A 20059-nucleotide genomic window follows, 5' to 3' on the forward strand; every position below is an offset into this window, starting at 1 on the left:
TACATGCGGGCAGTTAGGCTACACGCTTTCACGTTTCATGCATTTGGTTTCCCTTTTTTGCAATGTAGTGTAGTCTCACTTAAGTTTTCAAAATTCTGTACCTTATTTCTGGCTTTAAGAATAAAAAAAGTGGGCTCAAACTTTTGATTCGATTTCATTACAAACAAGTATTTCAGTTAACTAACACTTTCTTACACAGCACATTAACTCATTAACATGTCATGTCAAAAGGCATAATTTGAGTTCTTGCTTACCTCAGTCGGTGTCCTCCGGAAATTACTTCGTTTGAGAGTTGCTTGTCGGTGCAGCTCGAGCATCGGTGGTGTTTATTTATATGAGCCGAAGAGCATCTTATTTCTGAGAGGACAGAATCACCGGAACGAGTCATGCAATAATTGGCTGCGGTTCGAGTAAATCCAAAGTGAAAATGCTCTTGCATTCCGTCGTGTGTTTAGTTCACGCTGTAGATTTAATCGAGAGACAGTCTCTTCTGAATTAACCGGGACTTTGTTAATTCGTGTTAATGAATCTGATTCAACCGCCGGTAATTGAGAGACTGCTGCTGACGCGCCGAGGGAGAGCAGCACAGCTCCACCTGCTCAAATCACTAGCACCGATGCGCGCAAGATCTGACACACGAGCAATCAATCCAGGGTACGGGGGCAGAGGACCTCCCACGCGGGATCAGCTGGTTTACATCTTACCCTAAATAATCACCAACATGGACAAAATTCATTCATCCATTTTTATTTATTTATTTCAAATTGCATGTCATGGGAATGCTGGAGCACAAACATGAATGCCCAGCAGTGACTACAGGGACTTTCTTGCTGTGAGGGGACAGTTACTGAGTCACCACCCTGCATTATACTAATAATGTATTCATGTGCATGCTTTATTTAGGAGGAACAGGTGCTTTTTCTTTTAGTACAGTGGTTCTCAAACCTCTCCATGAAGTATCCCCAGCACTGCACATTTTGTATGTCTCCCTATCAGACACACCTACTTCAGGTCTTGCAGTCTCCACTAATGAGCTGATGAGTTGAATCAGGAGATGAGGGAGACATACAAAATGTGACCCTGGACCACAAAACCAGTCTTAAGTCGCTGGGGTATTTTTTAGCAGTAGCCAAAAATACATTGTATGGGTCAAAATTATCAATTTTTCTTTTATCCCAAAAAAAGATCATGTTCCATGAAGATATTTAGTGAATTCCTACCATAAATATATCAAAACTTAATTTTTGATCAGTAATATGCATAGCTAAGAACTTCATTTGGACAACTTTAAATATTTAGATTTTTTTGCACCCTCAGATTCCATATTTTCAAATAGTTGTATTTTGGCGAAATATTGTCCTATCATAACAAGCCATACATCAACGGAAAGCGTATTTAGAAATGTAGAAATTGAAAAATTGACCCTTATGACTGGTTTTGTGGTCCAGGGTCACAAATGTGCAGGGGTGGGGATACGCCAGGACAGGTTTGAGAACTACTGCTTTAGTAGAATGTTAGCCTGTGAACGTATACGCAATTTCATAAATAGGCTATGCCTACGTTTGTTAAAAAGATGTCTTTTACAGTTTTTTGCTAACAAATTGTTTATTCTAAACGTTTTGCTAATGTTCCTATTAAAGGGATAGTTCACCCCAAAATGAAAATTCTGTCATCATTTATTCATAATTTATTGCACCCTGTATGAATTTATTTCTGCTGAACTCGAAAGATGTGTAATAAACCGTTTTTGATCCCCATGAATTCCATATTTTTCTATACTAAGTCTACTATAGAAGAAAAAAACTCATGTTTGGAACTTTGGCTAAATTAATTTTTTGTGTGAATTTTCGCTGTATAAAATAATTATTAATGAATGTTTTCTGAACTTTCAAAGGGTCCAGTTTGTTTGTTTGTATAGGCTATATCCATTTGTTAAAACTTTATTCTTGGTTATAAGGGAACATTCATTTTTCATTTTGCAAACGTGTTACTTTTGAATGTTCTTTAAACTTTCTGAAAGGCCTAACATTTAAAAAATGCTGATGAACATCCCTCTAAAACTTTTCAGAAAATAATTAGTTGCTCTTAAAAGTGTTTGTGCTTCAAATGGTTTATGTTATATTATTCTGGTATAATTACTAACAGATTAAATAATTATGTTAAAGTGGTTCAGCTGTTAGAAAAAGTGTTCTGTTAAAATCAATGAACACAAACAGCTGCCTGTTTCACACTGAACAGTTTAACACAACACTGTCAGCAGACTATAACACAGCAGCGACGTGCTTTATGCATCATTTCATGACTTGTAATATGTATAAATAAATAAATAGGCAACATTTTTACATTTTTCTGGAGTATGCAGCAGTGAGTCAAAATGTACAAATTTATATTTTATTTTTATAAATTTTAGTTGTTTTATTTCTTGGGTTCCTTTTTCATGGCTCTGTTGCTGTTGGATGACCAAGTGAACAGTTATTATTGTTTTCTTAAAATAATCCTATATTAGGCAATTTAAGTGTAAGCTACCATTGTGACAATTTAACCCATATAGTGACAATGTGCCCCGCTACAGAAACTGACATCCAAAAATAAACGTGAGAGAAAAAAGTCCCGGCTATATATATATATATATATATGTAAGCAGATATTTCTATTTCAGACTTTTACCAGAATAAGCAGTTATGTTTCCGCCTCAGTCATGAGCGCATACCTGTCAGCAGGTGGCAGACGGATATATACGTGTCAGGAGGAGCGAGATGGTCCTCACTGCAGAGCACAAGATCCAGGGGGTGTGGTTGGATCTAGATCCATATACCTAAACCTACCCGTCTCCACCCCCTGATCCCTAAAACCACCCATCTCCACCCCTAAACCTTCCCATCCCCACCCCTAAAGCTACCATTTCCGCCCCCCGTGGATGTGGATCCAACCCCGCCCCCTTGATCTTTGTTCTGCAGTGAGGGGCTACTGGGAGGGAGGCGCGAGCAGAAATCATGGCAGGCGGTGAGAGAGTCGCTCATCTGATGCGTCAGCTCGCGAGCGCGGCGTAAGTTTAATACGATCAGTTTACACCCTTAAGCTATCAGTGTTTCTGTTTTAGTGTGTGCACTTTCGTGTTTCTATCTGTATAGGTTATGCAAGTTGACTCTTCTCAATGCCCTGAAAGTTGTACACAGGACAGTTCACCAAAATAAATTCTGACATAATGTAGGCTAGTCACCCTCATGATCTTCCAAACCTGGATGACTTTCTTCACAAGGAACAAAAATAAGATATTAGGCAGAATGACAACCTCAGTCTCCATTTAATTGGATTGCTTCTTCTTTCTTCTTGATTTCTCCTGCCTAATAGCCTAATAATCTTCCTTTTGTTTTCGACAGACACTCATAGGACATAACAAGTAATATTGTTTGCATGCCATGTGTTTTATAGGTGCAGATGCCCTGCTCATTCTCAAGCATACTCCCACACTTACAACCAAGGTGATTTTTCACCAGTGATTTTTCTCTGAATAAATGAACCCTGCCACATGTGACGGTTTTGTGTGTGTAGTTTCTACAGGTGAAGCTCATATGTGTGAACGGAAAACAGATTATGCATTTGAAGTAAGTGCACAACATAGGCCTAAATGCATTTAATATTCTATAGTTATGCATTGTGAAATATAGTTTCACCACTTGTTTATAACTTTTCAAAACAGTGTTTAAATATTTTATTTTATGCCATGTTACATGATTTACAGTTATTTTTAAAGTGAAACATTTTTCTCTTAATCAGTGTCAGTCAGTATAATTGTGAGTCTGAATGTCCAGGTATCATCATAACGTCAAAGATCTTTATACTAAAATAATTATAAATATTATTATTATTATTATTGTGGTTATCCATTTCATTCTTTTCGTACTGTTTCAGATGGCTTGTTCAAATATCAGATACGGAGCTGGAGTTACCAGAGAAATCGGCATGGTAATGGAATATTTCACCTGAAAATTAAATTGGATCATTATTTATTCACCCTCATGTTGTTCATGTTTTTGTATGTACTGAACTGATTAAGTAGACTCTATTATTGCTCATCATATTGCATATTGCTCAGAAAGTCCCTGTTCAGTTGATTTCAGCTTTGAAGTCATTTGTTGGCTATGAAGTTTGATGTTTTGGTTGATATAATCAGGATTTGCAGAACATGGGAGCCTGTAATGTGTGTCTGATGACGGATAGGACCTTGTCTCAGCTGCTGCCGGTTGGAGCAGTGCTGGACTCACTGACAAAGCATGGAATCAAATACAAGATCTATGAGGATGTCCGAGTAGAACCAACAGACAAAAGGTGAAACTATGGCACAGAATATGTGTGGATTGTTGTCAGTTTTAGTTGATATCCATGTAAGCATCTGAGAGTGTGAAAGCAGCAACCGTTTCTCTTTACAGCTTTAAAGCAGCAATTGATTTTGCCAAGAAAGGACATTTTGATGTTTATGTTGCTGTGGGTGGGGGCTCTGTGATTGACACCTGTAAAGCAGCCAATCTCTATGCATCTCATCCAGAGGCAGAATTTCTAGACTTTGTCAATGCACCAATCGGAAAAGGAAAACCCATCACAGCCACACTGAAGCCACTAATCGCTGGTACCAAGACAAACTCAGTATTACTCTTTATTTTTCCCTTTCTGTCTCTCTTGGTATTAACAAGCATTAACCATATACCAACCATTTAAAAAGTCGTACAGATATGCTGATACATTATACACATACGTTTTTTAATGTACATTTTGTGTATATGTGCAAGTTCCTACTACGGCTGGAACGGGGAGTGAAACCACAGGAGTAGCGATCTTTGACTTTGAGGACATGAAGGCCAAAACTGGTTCGCAGAAACATTTTACTCATTAACATTTCATCACCGTTCTCCATATACAGAGTTCAGAAAGGTTAAGTGTTGAGGCCCCAAATTTTGTTGTTTAGCACATTAATGTATTTGTCTTTCCAGGTATTGCAAATCGAGCCCTAAAGCCCACTTTGGGGATGGTGGATCCCTTACATACACTTCACATGCCATCCAGAGTGGCAGCTAACAGTGGCTTTGATGTGCTCTGGTGTGTTTAGATGCACACATTATTTATTAACCATGTTCTCACTAAGGCAATCACTAAACAAGGAAACAGTATTATCTGTGAGAAAATATAAGACAGTGAGCACTGGTTTGAGGATTCCACACTTTATTATCTTCCAATTTGGTACTTAAAATTTTTTGAATGAAAGAAAATAAAATAACTTCTTATTAATGTTAATATATAATGAAATATCATTTTTTTCATGTGACAGCAAAGCTGAATTTTCAGAAGCTGTTAGTCTTCCATGTAATGCGATCCTTCAGAAATCTTTCTAATATACTCAAATATTGAAAACTGGTTAATATTTTTGCAGAATTTATTTGATCATTGTCTTTTTTGTAAAAATATTAGTCTTTAAAAAAATTTTGTACTAATCCCAAACTTTTGAACGGTCGTGTGTATATTTGATTTTTATGTTTAGATTATGATATTCATTGTGCTTGATTTAAATCTTTCTCTTTTTAGTCACGCATTAGAGTCATTTACTGCTTTGCCGTATAACCTAAGGAGTCCCTGCCCATCCAACCCCATCAATCGCCCAGCTTACCAGGGCAGCAATCCAATTAGTGATGTTTGGGCAAGACACGCTCTTAAGATCGTTGCCAAATACTTGAAGCGGTATGTTTCTGTTTTTAGGTCATTTGTTTTGTTGTTTATTGACTATTTTGGTACTTGATATATTTTACAAGTGTTATACTGAAATGTAATATTGTTAAGATATGAAGATGTGTGTATTGTAGGGCAGTGCGTGATGCTGGAGATGTGGAGGCTCGCTCCAGCATGCACCTGGCCAGTGTGTTTGCAGGAATTGGCTTTGGCAATGCTGGAGTCCATTTATGGTAATTAAATACAACTAACATTAAATTAACATCCAAAAAGAGTTGATTCTGGTAATGAGTTTGGCAGCATCAAATCACAACACACTTAAAAGACTGCTAATGGAATCACTAGTGCTGCGCTGTAATAATTTACCATATTTGTGTACATCAGACAGCACAGGTGGACTGAACTTATTGCTGTGAGGTGTAGAGATCTCACAGCTTTTGTGGAAATTTAGTAATGGCACAGGCCACTTTTATGATTACACACCTTTAATTTCATTCCAATAGGAAAATCAGATGTACAGTTATGTCCTTACAATAGTTTATTTTTCTGTTGATATGTATTTGTGGACATTATCTGATAAAGTGACTTTTCATTTTCTTTGTTCAAGTCATGGAATGTCATATCCCATTGCCGGGAATGTCAAAACTCACAGGGCTAAAGGCTACAATGTAGAACATCCTATAGTGGTAAATATAAATTGTTATACTACAGTTCAAAAATTTGGGGTCAGTAAGTAAAAAAAAAAAAAAACTTAAGAATTCTTAAAAAAGACATTTATTGTATTACAGTAGATTTCTATTTCAAATAAATGTTCTTTTGAACTTTCTATCCATCAAGGATTCCTGGAAAAATGTATCATGTTTTCCATAATAATAACATACAATACTATAAAATTACAATATGAAATATTCCTTTATCACCAAATCAACATATGACAATGATTTCTTAAGGATCATGTGACACTGCAGACTGGAGTAATGGCAGCAAAAAGTTTGCTGTTCATATGAATAAATTACATTTTAAAATATTTTAAAGTTATTTAAATTTGTCAAATTATTTAAAATCAAAAATATATTCTATAATATTACTGTTTTTACTGTATTTTTGATCTGGACCTTGTTTTTTTTATTATTTTTTTATCTTATTGACCCCAAACTTCAGAGTGATAATGTGTATCTAAATGAATGCACACAACTAGTACTGGTACACACAGCTTTTTCAGTTTCAAAATAGTTTTTTCTTTGTGGCAGATTCCCAGTGTTTTTCATGCTGTAGTTTACTTTGCCGTTTTCTTTCAGCCTCATGGACTCTCTGTAGTTCTTACTTCACCTGCTGTTTTTGCCTTCACTGCAAATATGTGTCCTGAGCGCCACCTGGAGGCAGCACAAATACTAGGTAACACACATAGAAGGCTAAACTCAAAACTGTGTCAAATATCAACACTGTATGTCATAGTTTATGAAAATGTCACAGAAAAGCTGCTAAAGAAATGCATCAGTGTGTTGCTGTATTGGAACGTAAATGTAGTTAGTATGTATTGATTATATGTTTAGATTAACTATATTTTCTGTAATTTTATATTTGAAACATTTTATGATTTGACTGATCATGTTAATATTTGTGTATGTGTTTTATAAGGTACCGATGTGAATAACATCAAGAAAGAGGATGCTGGCCGTGTGTTGGCCGACACTCTCAGATCGTTTCTGTATGACCTGGAAGTGGAGGATGGCTTGTCTGCAATTGGCTACACTAAAGAGGACATTCCATCTTTGGTGAAGGGCACCATCCCTCAGGTCAACATATCACATCACGTCACATCGCTGTACTAAAAACACTACAGAGATCATTTTTTGCTGAAAGCTGAAATTCTGCTCCGTCAAAAATCACCCAAGAATGAGAGAAATACGGCAGTTTCAGCTGAAGTGTCTGTTTAATAGAGAGAAAGAACAGCTATAATAATTATAATTATTATTTAATATATGTAATGTTATATTTATGATTATTAATTCATATTAATTGTTGATGTTATATTTAAATAACGAATATATATATATATAATTAACATTATTAATTTATATTAATGTTACATTAATATATTATATGAATTAATACAATATTTACAGTATTCCACACATACATACAATACATATATAAGTAAATATTAAGTTATTACATAATTATTATGTCATTCAGAGGATTTAACCGTGGCTCTGCCAATTATTGTTTAATCTCAAACTAATTCTTCAGAAAAAAATAAAATATGTGCTAAATTTCAACCAAAGATAAAATTGAGAAGCTAATTTTTACTGTCCCTCACATTAAATTGAATGAAGTCTTATTAAAATGCAATGCACAAGCTATATCATCAATGCTTAGTTTAAACTTTATAATTTTAGCATCATCATAACAATGTACATGTATTAATAGGGTACTATATTCATGTTTAATAGCCCTAGCTTAAAATGCTTAAAATTAAAGTGCTTACCAATTGATATCACATTATATAGTGTGTTAAAACTATCTCCCGAGTGATTAACTGAGTTTGTTTGTGAATGTTTGACAGGAGCGGGTAACTAAACTGTCTCCTCGAGCTCACACTGAAGAGGATCTGACCGCTCTGTTTGCAGCATCCATGAAGCTCTACTGAGAAAACTGAAGGACGTTTTAACACATTGACGGGGCTCTCAGAAGCACAGCCTCTAATTAGCTGTGCTGATTTCATTATGTAAGCAGAAACACTGATCTCAACACTGATCTGACCTCACTGACCTTTAATCCTTCATTGATGTCACTTTCCTGAGCAAGAAATGCACAGACAGTAACACACTCAGATACTGGATTCTGCACACCAGTCTAAATATAACACATGCATGCGTTTAATGTGCTGTAACGCGTTTAAACATAATTATCATGGTAGTATATTTAAACCACCCTGCACACACAATATGCATACTCTCCGTTCCGTTAACTATTAAGGCTGGTTTGTTAATCAGAGTGATTTAGGCAGGTTGGATTTAAATGAGTCTAATCTAAGAATCAGGATTAGACTTAATCTAGTAAGAAACATTGTTGATTTTATTTCTTAAATTAATGCATAATGAATTCATCCTGAAATGTTCGAAACCCTTATAGGATTTGAAGTTCTGAAAATGATAGAAATATTAATAAATCCAGATGTCATAATACTATGAATGTGGTCTTGTATCTCAGTATTGCATTCATATTAATAATTTCTATACAAGTGATTTTATTTGAAATGGAGCTGGAAACATTAACAGCTTAATGGAGTATATAGGTTATTTTGTGCAAAATTATGAAATCAGAATACCTGCTCAGATATTTCTTTCTGTTGGCTAATAAAATGTATGAAATATGAAAATATGAACAATTTTCTTGTTTCTTTTTTGACATACCGTACATACAATTTTCTATGTAGTAGCCTGTTTTGTTAAAGAACTAGGTATGGGATTTGAAGTGCAGTGTTGTGTGTTAACAGTGAGAGGGAATTTCTGTAAGTGCAGAGAGTTGCCTTTTAGAAGCATGTGATTGGTTGATCAGTGCTATGACCTGCAGCATTTAAACAATTAACTGAAGTGGAACAGATTTAAATAGACTTAAGAGTGCTGATGTTTCCAAGAAAAGCACCTAACTAAGATCTTGTAATGTGTGTGCGTATAAGAGAGTATTTAAAGCGGGGAGAAGGTTTAGCAACAGCAGTGATTCTCAATAAAGTGTCTCAGTTCTTGCAGTTTGTGTGCGGTTTGACTTCATCATGCAGCAAATCTACACACAGAGCCATGAAGAGTTTGAGGTGTTCACCACTGTTCTGTCGCCTCAAGGTTAGTCATCTTTTCTTGCTCACTTTTTTTTTTAGATAATTTCTGTTCAATTTACAAATATTATAGTGAAATTATTCAATCTTTCAGTTTGTCGGAAGAGAGTGATATTCAAGCACCAAGGAGAAATGGTAACACATTTTCTCATTTGAGCTGCAGCTTACAGTGCTTTAAACTACAGAGCTGATAGTAAACACAAAATATGCTTTTTGTGTCTGTAAGGTGGTGGTGACAGCAGACTACAGCGCAGACTGTGACGAAGAGCTGTGTGTCCGTACCGGTGAGGTGGTGTTGCTGCTGTATCAGGAGAATGCTGACTGGTGTTACGTCCGACTTCAGAACGGAAGGGAAGGATACCTGCCCACAGCTTGCTTCACTACGGTGCTCATGCATATGAACACATACAATGCACAAATGATACACTACATGGCCTAAAGCACACATGTGCTGTGTATTTCACTTCAAAACCATGTGTATTCCCTTTGTGAAAAAGTACACTGTAGCACACTTTTAAAAAGAGTACTCATTCAGGATAAAATATAGTTTAAAATAATATACTTAGGTGCAAACTGAATATGCTTTTTTTTGACAGTTAATAGCAAGTTGTATGCAATTATATGAAAATGTTTTATAGTTTAAATTTATATTAAACACAATTATTTGAACATAATAGTGCTTATAAATAGAACTTGTTTTATGTAATTGCATAAATACTTCTGTTGTCTTGAAAAAAGGGTTAAAATGTAAGTATTTTTGGTAAATAAAATATATTTTAAAGTCATTTCTATTGAAACTTGAATGGTATAATCTTAAATATATTTCTAAATACACATTTGTAATGATGAACTTAAAGTTTAGTACATTTAAAATGTATTAACTAAATCTAATATCAAAAAAGACTACAGTTACATTATAATCAAGTACTTTACAAACGATTATTAAATTGTACTTTGATATTAAATTGGGCACTTTATTAACAATATGCTTAAGTGTAATGAGAAGCACAGTCATAAAAGTATACTCTAAGTACAGTAAAGTTACCTTTATTTCATTAATATTATATCTGCAAGAATTTTTTTATTTTAAATTAAGCACACTTCTTTTCCATAAAGGGTTAATAGGGAGTTGGTTCTCCCATTGCTGCTATAACAGCTTCTTGTCTTCTAGAAAGGTTTTCTACTCCATTTGTTTCTGTAACATTGATTTTAAGATGATTTATTTATATCGTTTGCTTAGGTGTGCTAGTAGGACATATCAATTTAGTCCTTTTGCAAACTGAGGTAAAAATTTATCCAAGAAGCTTGGAACATTAGAAACAAATGGGAATGCTAAAATTAATATTTCCTACTGGCACACTACAACTAAATATATACCTGTCTTAAATCAATGTTTTTTGAAGAATCTAACATTCATATGTTAAAGTGTAATAAATGGGTATATATGTGTGCAGAAACAGGAGCCACTGAGGCCCATTGTGACTCAGGTATCGCAGGCGTCGTCTAATGATCGGAGTGGCTGTTCTGGGTGAGTGTTTATGATGTTGTGTAACTCTCATTTGTTTTTGTCCTGTTGTGTGATCGCTGGTGTTTGTATTTCTAGAGGGCGCTCTCTGAAACTGCTGCGGCGAGCGTCTCTGTCAGGAGTGCCGGGTTCACCTCGATTACTTCAGCGGCTGCTCTCTCGTCGACGTAGTGACGGACATGCTGTACGTTCAGTTGGCTCCATCAATCCTGCGTTTCATCCTGACTGATGCATCTAACCCTAGAGCTCCACCTTCCTCTTCTAAATGGGTCACAGAACAGCAGAAACTAGGACAGTATGACACCAAAGTTCAGTCTGTATGCAACTCCTTCAGATTTGGAGAAAAACAGAAGTTCGGTGTCCTGATTAGAGTTTGGGGCCTCAGTTACTTCATAGCCGGGTTGTGGCACTGAGCCTGCAACTGGTGTCAGGAATCTTTACTATTACTGCCCCATGTAAATATGTAAATATTGTGATTTTCATTGGAAATATCACACTCTTCGCCTATGAACGTATTTGTTTGAATATGTATATGTTTTGACTAATAATGCAGAAAGACTACAATGAGAAATTGTTGTTAGTTTATAAATGTGTGTGTGTGTGTGTGTGTGTGTGTATATATATGTATATGTATATATGCAATGTTTTTATTAAAATGCTAGTGTTGCCAAAGTTAATATCAATCCAAAAAAGTACATCTACTAAAGAGTCTTATATAAGTTGATTACCAGAGAAAATTATTTTGATGTATTTATAATTTATAAAAACACACAGAAGAATTTGCTTACAGAAATCCATTTACAGTGGAAGTACTATAGAATATTATGGAGTGTACACTTAGATTTCAGAACTTTTTTTTTTTTGGACCCTGAATGTTTTTTAATTCTGCATATTACATAAAAATGAATTTCAGTGTAATTCAGTGCAAAATCAGTGTAATTTCAACCACATCTCAGACCATAACATACCACAAAGTATCTAAACTATTAATATTGTTTATTTTTTCCAAGTTTGTAATTTTTTTTATGGCATGAATATAGTCAAATTATGGTGTTTCCCCTTCCTGCTCTTTAATTTTTTTAGGACGTTGGCATACAGGTGACTGCTGCAAAATGTCATGAAATGAAAAGTCAATTTTTTAATCAACACTCTGACTATAATCATCATCACTTCGTCAGGCTTAACTAATATCAACACTAATTTGGTAATACGGTACAATTAGGTTCAGTTTGTGAATGCATTATGTTTTCATGAACTAACAATGAACAATTTCTACAAAATTTATTGAAGTTAATATTAGTACATGTACTATTGTTCACATTCGTTCGTAAAACATTGGTACATTTATTTTTACAACCAAAAATATAAAAAACTTAGTGTACACTCAGCAATTTTTTAAAGTAATTCTATTAAGCATTCCTTAAATTGATCAAAATGTCAGTAAAGGCATCTGAGGACTTGAGTAATGATGCTAAAAAAAATTTTTTTTTAATAACAGGAATAAATTACATTTTAATGCATTACAATAGAGAAGTTATTAAATTTTTTATTTAATATCGCAATATTATGTTTTTTACTATTTTCTGTATTTAAAAAAAAAATACAGCCTTGGTGAGCAAAGACTTCTTTAAAAAACATTAGACTTACTGACCCCAAATTTTTGAACAGTAGTTTATGTAAAATTTATCATCACTCGAGATAGAAAGCATTGTTAATTATTTCATCTTAGCATGAAATTAAAATGTTAACATAACTTATAGGCCTAGTAGCATTACCACTAATTCACATTGATGTGGTCCATTAGTGACCTATTAGAGATAATAGAAAACTGCATTAGAAAGAGATTCAGAAACAGCGACCACATCGTTTCATACAGATGGAATAACTTTATTGTTGTTAGGCTGAAAAGTAATCAAGCATGCAAACAGCAGATTCCTCAGCTGCGTAGAATCATCCAACTGTTTTACTGAAAAACAGAGGAGAAACAATCCAGAAGGGAAAAAAAAACAGATTCAATATCTGTACAGATGAAAGTATAATACAATATATACCACTATTGTACACTGGAATACAATATATCAGGAGGGCAGCAGTCACAGAGAAATAACCTGCGCTTGAGTCTGTGTTACATGAAGCAGTAAAACTTTGTGCTGCTCTTTATACCAACAAAATCAATTATGTTCAAGAGCTAATAAACACACCCACACAGAAAAGTGCTCTGGTATAGATGTTGTTGACTTAAAAATCAAAAACCAATCTTTTAAAATCAAAAGCTCATCAAGCCTCCAACATCATCATGCTCGGCCTTGGACCAAAGTCAGGCTTCGTTCCAATACTCCAGTTTATCCTTCTCAGAACGGATCCTCTGTCATATGAAAGTGTGTCACACACAAACACTGCAGATCAGAGCCGGGGAGGGTAAAAGACTCATTAAGGCTGTTAACAACAGGTTTAACCACCTGTTTTTGGCAATACTGGGTTAAATGCAACAGCTCAGCAAGTTTCAATAGATATGAGTTCAACACAATCTCTAGGATTTTCCATCTGTTTTATCCTCTACCCAGTGACTGAAGCACAAAGCTCAACAGCTCTGTTTTACTGTAAACTTTTTTTTTTTTTTGGTTTATATGAATCAGTTGCCAAGGTGACAAGAAAAATCTGTCTAAAACAGAATGGGGATATCGTTTTTTCTCTGAACTCAAAAGAAAACCGTCTTTGACACACATTGCCCTCTACTTAAGCATATTAATATGGTCTAACTCACAGGTAACAATATTTCTACAGCGCTGAATCAGAATATCCTGAAAATATCACTCACTTGGCTACTTTCTGTTTAGATTTTGCCAGAATCTACATTACATTCCGATAGTAAGTGTATGAATTGTCTTGTTCTTAACAATGTTTAAAGAAGAAAGGACATGCAAAATGGTACAACCAAACCAAATAATGAGCCTGGGCCGCACTAAAGGCAACGCTGACAAGGCCAATCTGAGATTACAGAACAGAAACTCATTCTCAGATGTATGGATACTCCATGCTGATCTGCTGAGAGAGGTTTCTGTGCTCCTAGTGTGTAGTGGGACGATGAAGTAAACGTGAAATCCTGCTGGATCTTGTTTCCAGGCTTTTACCGCGTAGTTCTCTTTGGATAGACAGCGATGAATTGTGGGTAGAGAAGCCCTGTTTGTTCCACAGGCCAGAACTGTGTAGAGGACACAAACATATGATCATGGAGACCCTGTTACCTACTAAGTGCACACAGACTGAAGTTTAGACTCAGTGAGACAGTCAGTGTTTCAAATTGGATTGTGAATTATTAAGTTGGTAAGAAAGCCGTGAACCCAGCAATGAGGGTCAAAGTGCACTTTGATTATTTAAGTGATCTTAAAGGGATAGTTCAACCAAAAATGAAACTTCTGTCAACATTTACTCACCCTCATGTCATTCTGTATAATTTTTTTTCCCCCCTGCAAAACACAAAAGATGACATTTGTGTCCAATGTTATTTCGTATCCCATTGACTTTTATCACATGGACAGAAACATTCAAAATATCTTCTTTGAGACCTACAGAAAAAGTAAGGCATTGGCTTGGAATGACATGATGGTGAGTAAATGAGTACCAGTATGTTCAATTTTAGTTGAACTGTCTCTTTAAATCTGTGTGCACCATGTATATATTTAGGTGAATGAAAGCAGACACTCAATTCCTGTAATAATCACTCCAAATTTCACATCTTAAGACTTTGAGAATATTTAAGGAATGCATTTCACACTCAAAAGACGCATATGTCAGTAAATCGGCTGCACCGTTATTTGTATCACTGTGTGTGTGTGTGTGTGTGTGTGTATGTGTGTTATGCCAGGAAGCTCACTCTGCTATACGGGTAATGAAGTATCAAGATTGGTCCATGGGTTCAAAGGTGCTGGGTGGCTCCGCACCGTGGCTTTCCATATCCTCCTGTTTGTCAGAAGCCTCTTCTTCCTTCACATCATGCCTTGCTGCAGCCTGCTGGCGCAAGTGTTTGTCCATTGATGCCTGTATGTTTGAGACCATCTCCTGCAGACGCTGCCGTTGGGCCTCGATCACGGCAGGCTCCAGCCCCAAACCGCGGCCTTCGCGTAAAGTGACCATGCCCGGGGCCACACGCACCAACTCTTCCCCTGACAAAGTTATCTCTTCACCACGAGCGCTGTTGCTGAGATCCACGCCGCTGCTGTGCTGCCGCCTGATTGGTGGGTGTTCAGGAGGGGCAGAACCCAATGAGTGACCTTTGCCCTGGAAGGCTGTGACGGTCTGCTCTTTCCTGCGCACTGCACCGCCGGCGCCCAATCGCAAGCCGTGGGCGGGGCTTCCCTCACGGCTACGAGAGGCAGCATCTGAGCGGAGTTGGGAAAGGGCCTCTTGGACAAGCTCCTCCACGTCAGGGCCCACTGGAAAATGACCGGCTGTGTCCACACACAGCTCCAAACGCTCCTCCGCAGCATTGAACACAAACGTCTTACCCGACAAATGGGGCAGCGTGCAGTGCTTCCCGTCCAACAGACCTTAACACAGAAATAAAGATTATTAGCACAGTTTCTCATTGTATGCGTTGAGGTGGATGATACGATCCATTTAATAATTTTTCATATTGTCAATTTAATTTTACAAATGTTTACAATTTTCCTAAAAAATTATAACAATATGTATGTATTTGTGGAACAGCAACAAAATAGTAATAAAACAAAAAATAAAATCACAAAAAACAGAAAAGTAATAATAGATCTTTTTGGCTCAGGAGGCATATCATACATTTGTAAACACAAATAAACAAAACAAAAAGTTTTAACTTAAAAAAAAAAAACTGAATAAGAAATATTTCAGATTCAGAACTATTTTTAGGTCACATCAAGTTAAATAAATATGTGACAAAGCCCAGTTGAATGGTTAGATGTTCTTGAATTTAGTAAAGCACAAGATCATTTCACACTGGAAAACATGATCATTGGGTTTTACACAAATCTGTGGAGTAAATGCATTCCGTCCTGCTACCATTTAACATGTATTCAAAGTGACACTGCAATAAAGGTACATATTTAAATTTCCCTGGGACTCAAACCTACAACATTGCAATTGTTAGCGCCATACTCTACTGCTTGAGTGCTTTGCTTTACTGCTACAGTAAAGCAAAAAGAGGGACAAATCAAATACTAAGACATTGTTGTTAATTTTTCAATTCAACTTATCACTTAAATTGTTATGCTCAGTTTAATTTGCAAAGAATAATCAAAATATATTAAATAAAAAAAACAAAAAAAAACATTCATTTTTTAAAATTTAAAATGCTAATTGTTGCTTTTCACTACTTTTCTGACTATTGGGCATGTACAGTTAATCTAAATTTTATTATTATTTAACTCCACTGCATTGCATCTCTCAGCCAGTGGCAAAACAATCAAAAGTCTGTGTTGATACACACCACAAATCATGAAAATTCTTTTGTATTTTTAAGAAAATAAAACCAGTTGTAAATTAGAACCAGTTCTCAAATCGCACACACAATATAGTGTTACTGCAAACGCTTGTGGCAACACATATAATATAGACTTTGTCATACCAAGTACAATTTTGAATTTTGAAAACTCAATTTAAATTGTGTTTGAAAAAGTGGAAAAAAGACAGATTACCCATGTCTTTCTTCACAATATTATAGAAGACTCCTCCTTCTTGGAACAGTTGAGGCAGTTTCTTGGCATATGACCAGACATCTTCACCTGAGAGAAACAGAACAAGAGAGATGAGAAGAGAAAACACATTGATTACCATAGTTTAATTTTTGTTTAGTAATCAATAATTACTCATTACACAGGATCAGAAATAATAATAATAAAATCATCCTGATGTGTAAATTACAAAAATAGGCTTGTATCGTACAATCCAGTGAATCATAGACACTCTTAAGTAGATGCTGATTCTAGAATGGCAGCGTCTACTCATAAAGCAGATCTATACCAGGAGGGTGTGTCTTACCCATAAGTGCTGCCAGGAGACACAGTGATGACATCTCAAGGTCAATGTTGTCCTGAAGTTCCCTGCTACTGGTGCGGCTGAGTCGTGGCTCAGAGTGAGCGTGCGTTTGAGGCTGGTGAGAGTGCGTCTGGGTCATGTGAGTATCGGGCAAGCTCTCTTTCAGCGCTTCCACAGAGATGCGGTCGCCATGTTGAAGTGCCACGGGCTGGTTCTGGTCCTCGGGACGTGGCGGGGGCAGCTCTCTGGGTGGGAATCCATGTCGGATGCACAGCTGTCCGGGCGACAAGTTAAAGACCTGGACGATGGAGTTTTGGAGCTCACCGTAGGTGGTGTGCGGCTGCAGTGTAAGCATGGCCTGCCGCCCATCGCTGGTTGTTACACGTATCTTCTTCTCTCCACTGGTGGGTGGCACTTTGGTGGGTGTGGGAGGAGCAGAGGATGATGAAGAGGAAGGAGATGATGGGCGAGGATCCTGCTGGCGCAAGCGGTCTGTGCTACGGCGCTGGGACAACGCCGCCTGCTCGCTGATGCTATGCTGCAAGACCCTCTCGGTTTTGCTCATCACCAGCTCCTCTTTATGCAGGGTTTTGCCCTTCTGTCCTGTCAGGATGATTTTAGTTGGAGGGTGAGTGGCTGATTCACTCCCATCCTGCACATGAGCACCTTCAATCGCAACTGGATTGTATTCATCTTGGCTCCTCTTGGCAGTGTGATGCAAGATGGTGTTCACCACTTTTTGGACTAGAATCTCACTGCCGAACTCTCCAGGGAAGTGCTTTGTGACAAGTCGCATCGTCACGTCGTAAACATTGCTGTTGAGTGTCGGATCCATTTCGTACTGGAACCAATAAACGGTCTCTCGCACCACACGGCTGCCCCACTCCAGAGTGATAGGGAAGGCCTCAGGAAGATTATCATACTCCTTCCCCTCCCAGAAGTGTTTAAACCCACAGCCACACTTTCCACCCTGTGAGCGAGTGTTGGTACGGTCTCCGTCCAAATAGACGACGGAGCCGTCGTCACAAACGCGTCGCACTGAAGTCCCGTGACACCAGGTGCAGGCCGTGAGTGAGCTGAGTTTGTAGTCAGGCACCAGCACATCTTTTTCTGGGTTATAGGAACAAACCAAACTATTTAAAGGAAAGCTGTAGTTCTTGTCTGCTCGCAGCGTCCCATGAGTCGACTTGGCCAAGTTGTAGAGTTTCCCTCCCAGTATGAGCCACTCTGCTGGGACGTGGAGCTCCGAAAGGGCGTTGCAGACAAGGCAGCGATGGAGACGACCCTCCTGAACGGATTTCTTAGCCGCTTCCGTCACCTCCTCCGGCTGAACGCCAATCACTCCAGTGCGTCGGTATATATACTGGTGGACATCGGCGACTAGAGCGGGGTGGATGCCGTGCTTGTCCATGAAGACGTCCTCCATCACGCCTACGAGCCGCAGCAGGTATTTATCCTGCAGGCTCCGGTCGCCGCCGATCACACAGCTTCCGTTGGAGTCCAAGCTCACGTATTTGCAGATCAGCTCTTGAGGAACACCCCAAGCTTTCGGGAGCAGTGCAGCAGGTAAACGGGGCAAATTCAAGCCCTTGATGCCCACTAGGGGTAGATAATGATTTCTGCCAGAGCTACTCCAGGCGATGCAGATGGGCTTGTTCAGAGTGCCATCTTTTCCTCGGCACTGCTCCTCTGGAACAAGGCCTGGCAGGAAGGTGGCGGAGTAATCACCTGAGCTGCGCATGCCGCTCAGGGAGTCCAACAGGATTATGGGTCTGTGCAGTACATTCGCCAGGCCGAATATGTGAATGTTTCTAAGCCCCAAAGGAACGCCTTCCGGAGGCACAAACAACGGGTCACACTCATTAATGATGTCTTCCCATTCGGCAGCATCTATAAAGTCCTGGAAAAGGGCTTTGTAACGGTCGAGGTTCTGCTTGAAATTGAGTTTTAGGTTTTCTCGAAGGGCATGCCAGAAGAGCTCACGTCCAACTAACGCTCTGGACACGGCGTGGACCAGGCAGTGTCCATCTCCGTCCACATGCACGGGAATAAGACACTCTCTATTCAAGTTTGCTTTCTTGATCTCCTCCAATGTGTCATGCAGGTAGATCAGGCTCCCTGACCGGTCCCGTCCATACCCAACAGTGGACACATGCTCTTCCTCGATGAGAAATGCACGGTCCCCAAGAAGCGAGCAGTCGAAGAGCTCTCCCTGGTTCATTTCTTTCAAGAGTTTGGCAGTGCCTGTCTGTTTGTCCATGCCATAGCGGGTGAGGATGGGAGACAGCAGCTTGCAGTGATAGTTGGACAGTCCCATCACTTTCACCAGCTCGGAGCCCTTTTTAGGAGGGCCTTGCACACCCAGCAAAGCATTTCTCAGCAAATTATGAAGCACTACATCTGGGTCAGTCACTTCCTCCACATTCGCGAGGTTCTTCTGCTCGTGTCTCTGGCCGCATTCAGTGCACTCGATGCTCATGGAGGTATGAGCGGGGAAGATGAGCTTCGCCTGGCACTGCGGGTCCGGGCACATCCCGCATAAAATGCGCCTGTCCTTCTGCTTTGAGCCCGGAATCAACGACATAGTCCAATCTAATATCTCTTATGACGCAGCGGTTTACAAAAGCATCGCTGTTTAATCAGTGACGGGCGAGAGAAAAAAAATGTCACCTCACGCAGTTTCTGTTTTACAGTAACAAACACAACACGGAAGCGGTTCTGTAACACAGTGTGACCCTATGGGCAGCGCAAGGCATGCTGGGAGATGAAGTTCTTAACCATCACAGGTCTAGAGGTCGTCTAACGACATTATTAAAAAAAATAATCAAAATGCATTCTAATATTTTACAAAAATGTTCTCGTTTTCTTTTATTTACGAAATGCAATAATTGTTTACTACCGACTAGGACGAATCATACGATAAAATAACAAAAGTGACTTTAACAAAACTACAATAACCACAATACAAAGAA

At 38.1% G+C, this 20059-nt stretch overlaps 3 protein-coding genes across 4 annotated transcripts; 2 read left to right on the top strand and 1 right to left on the bottom strand.

The window, feature by feature from the left end:
* The first annotated feature begins 2762 nt into the window (after window positions 1-2762).
* On the top strand, window positions 2763-9104 carry adhfe1 (alcohol dehydrogenase iron containing 1). The gene is made up of 14 exons (XM_079378414.1): window positions 2763-3046; window positions 3433-3482; window positions 3553-3605; window positions 3913-3966; window positions 4175-4329; window positions 4431-4627; window positions 4788-4865; window positions 4989-5094; window positions 5578-5730; window positions 5853-5951; window positions 6326-6404; window positions 7017-7113; window positions 7357-7514; window positions 8285-9104. The coding sequence occupies exons 1-14, from the start codon at window positions 2994-2996 to the stop codon at window positions 8366-8368; spliced, it is 1416 nt and encodes a 471-aa protein (XP_079234540.1). The 5' UTR covers window positions 2763-2993; the 3' UTR covers window positions 8369-9104.
* Window positions 9105-9370: 266 nt separating this feature from the next.
* On the top strand, window positions 9371-11750 carry LOC306845544 (uncharacterized protein). The gene is made up of 5 exons (XM_079378415.1): window positions 9371-9560; window positions 9648-9688; window positions 9780-9938; window positions 11008-11081; window positions 11157-11750. Exons 1-5 carry the CDS (start codon window positions 9494-9496, stop codon window positions 11305-11307), a joined length of 492 nt encoding a protein of 163 aa, XP_079234541.1. The 5' UTR covers window positions 9371-9493; the 3' UTR covers window positions 11308-11750.
* A 1197-nt stretch (window positions 11751-12947) lies between these two features.
* On the bottom strand, window positions 12948-19790 carry LOC306845542 (deubiquitinating protein VCPIP1-like). 2 transcript variants are annotated; one of them, XR_013781993.1, is made up of 5 exons: window positions 17091-19790; window positions 16748-16834; window positions 14953-15625; window positions 14513-14545; window positions 12948-14280 (listed from the first exon to the last, which is right to left on the bottom strand). XR_013781993.1 is itself a non-coding variant. In XM_079378413.1 (4 exons), exons 1-3 carry the CDS (start codon window positions 19669-19671, stop codon window positions 14976-14978), a joined length of 3318 nt encoding a protein of 1105 aa, XP_079234539.1. In that variant the 5' UTR covers window positions 19672-19788; the 3' UTR covers window positions 12948-14280; window positions 14953-14975. The 2 variants fall into 2 exon arrangements, 1 of the variants encoding a protein (XP_079234539.1); XM_079378413.1 differs by lacking the exon at window positions 14513-14545 and having other exon boundaries at window positions 17091-19788.
* Between the last annotated feature and the right edge of the window lie 269 nt (window positions 19791-20059).

This window comes from Barbus barbus (genome assembly GCF_936440315.1).
Source record: "Barbus barbus genome assembly, chromosome: 26".
Classification (NCBI taxonomy): Eukaryota; Metazoa; Chordata; class Actinopteri; order Cypriniformes; family Cyprinidae; genus Barbus; species Barbus barbus.

Excerpts from the sequence above, each read along its gene's own strand:
- adhfe1 (XM_079378414.1), top strand. The coding sequence starts at position 2,994 with ATGGCAGGCGGTGAGAGAGTCGCTCATCTGATGCGTCAGCTCGCGAGC. Across the intron at positions 3,967-4,174 it reads TTACCAGAGAAATCGGCATG|GATTTGCAGAACATGGGAGC; the intron begins GTAATGGAATAT and ends TGATATAATCAG. Across the intron at positions 5,095-5,577 it reads AGTGGCTTTGATGTGCTCTG|TCACGCATTAGAGTCATTTA; the intron begins GTGTGTTTAGAT and ends TTCTCTTTTTAG.
- LOC306845544 (XM_079378415.1), top strand. The coding sequence starts at position 9,494 with ATGCAGCAAATCTACACACAGAGCCATGAAGAGTTTGAGGTGTTCACC. Across the intron at positions 9,561-9,647 it reads CACTGTTCTGTCGCCTCAAG|TTTGTCGGAAGAGAGTGATA; the intron begins GTTAGTCATCTT and ends TCAATCTTTCAG. Across the intron at positions 9,939-11,007 it reads CCACAGCTTGCTTCACTACG|AAACAGGAGCCACTGAGGCC; the intron begins GTGCTCATGCAT and ends ATATGTGTGCAG.
- LOC306845542 (XM_079378413.1), bottom strand. The coding sequence starts at position 19,671 with ATGTCGTTGATTCCGGGCTCAAAGCAGAAGGACAGGCGCATTTTATGC. Across the intron at positions 16,835-17,090 it reads TCTCCTGGCAGCACTTATGG|GTGAAGATGTCTGGTCATAT; the intron begins GTAAGACACACC and ends TGTTTCTCTCAG. Across the intron at positions 15,626-16,747 it reads TATTGTGAAGAAAGACATGG|GTCTGTTGGACGGGAAGCAC; the intron begins GTAATCTGTCTT and ends TTCTGTGTTAAG.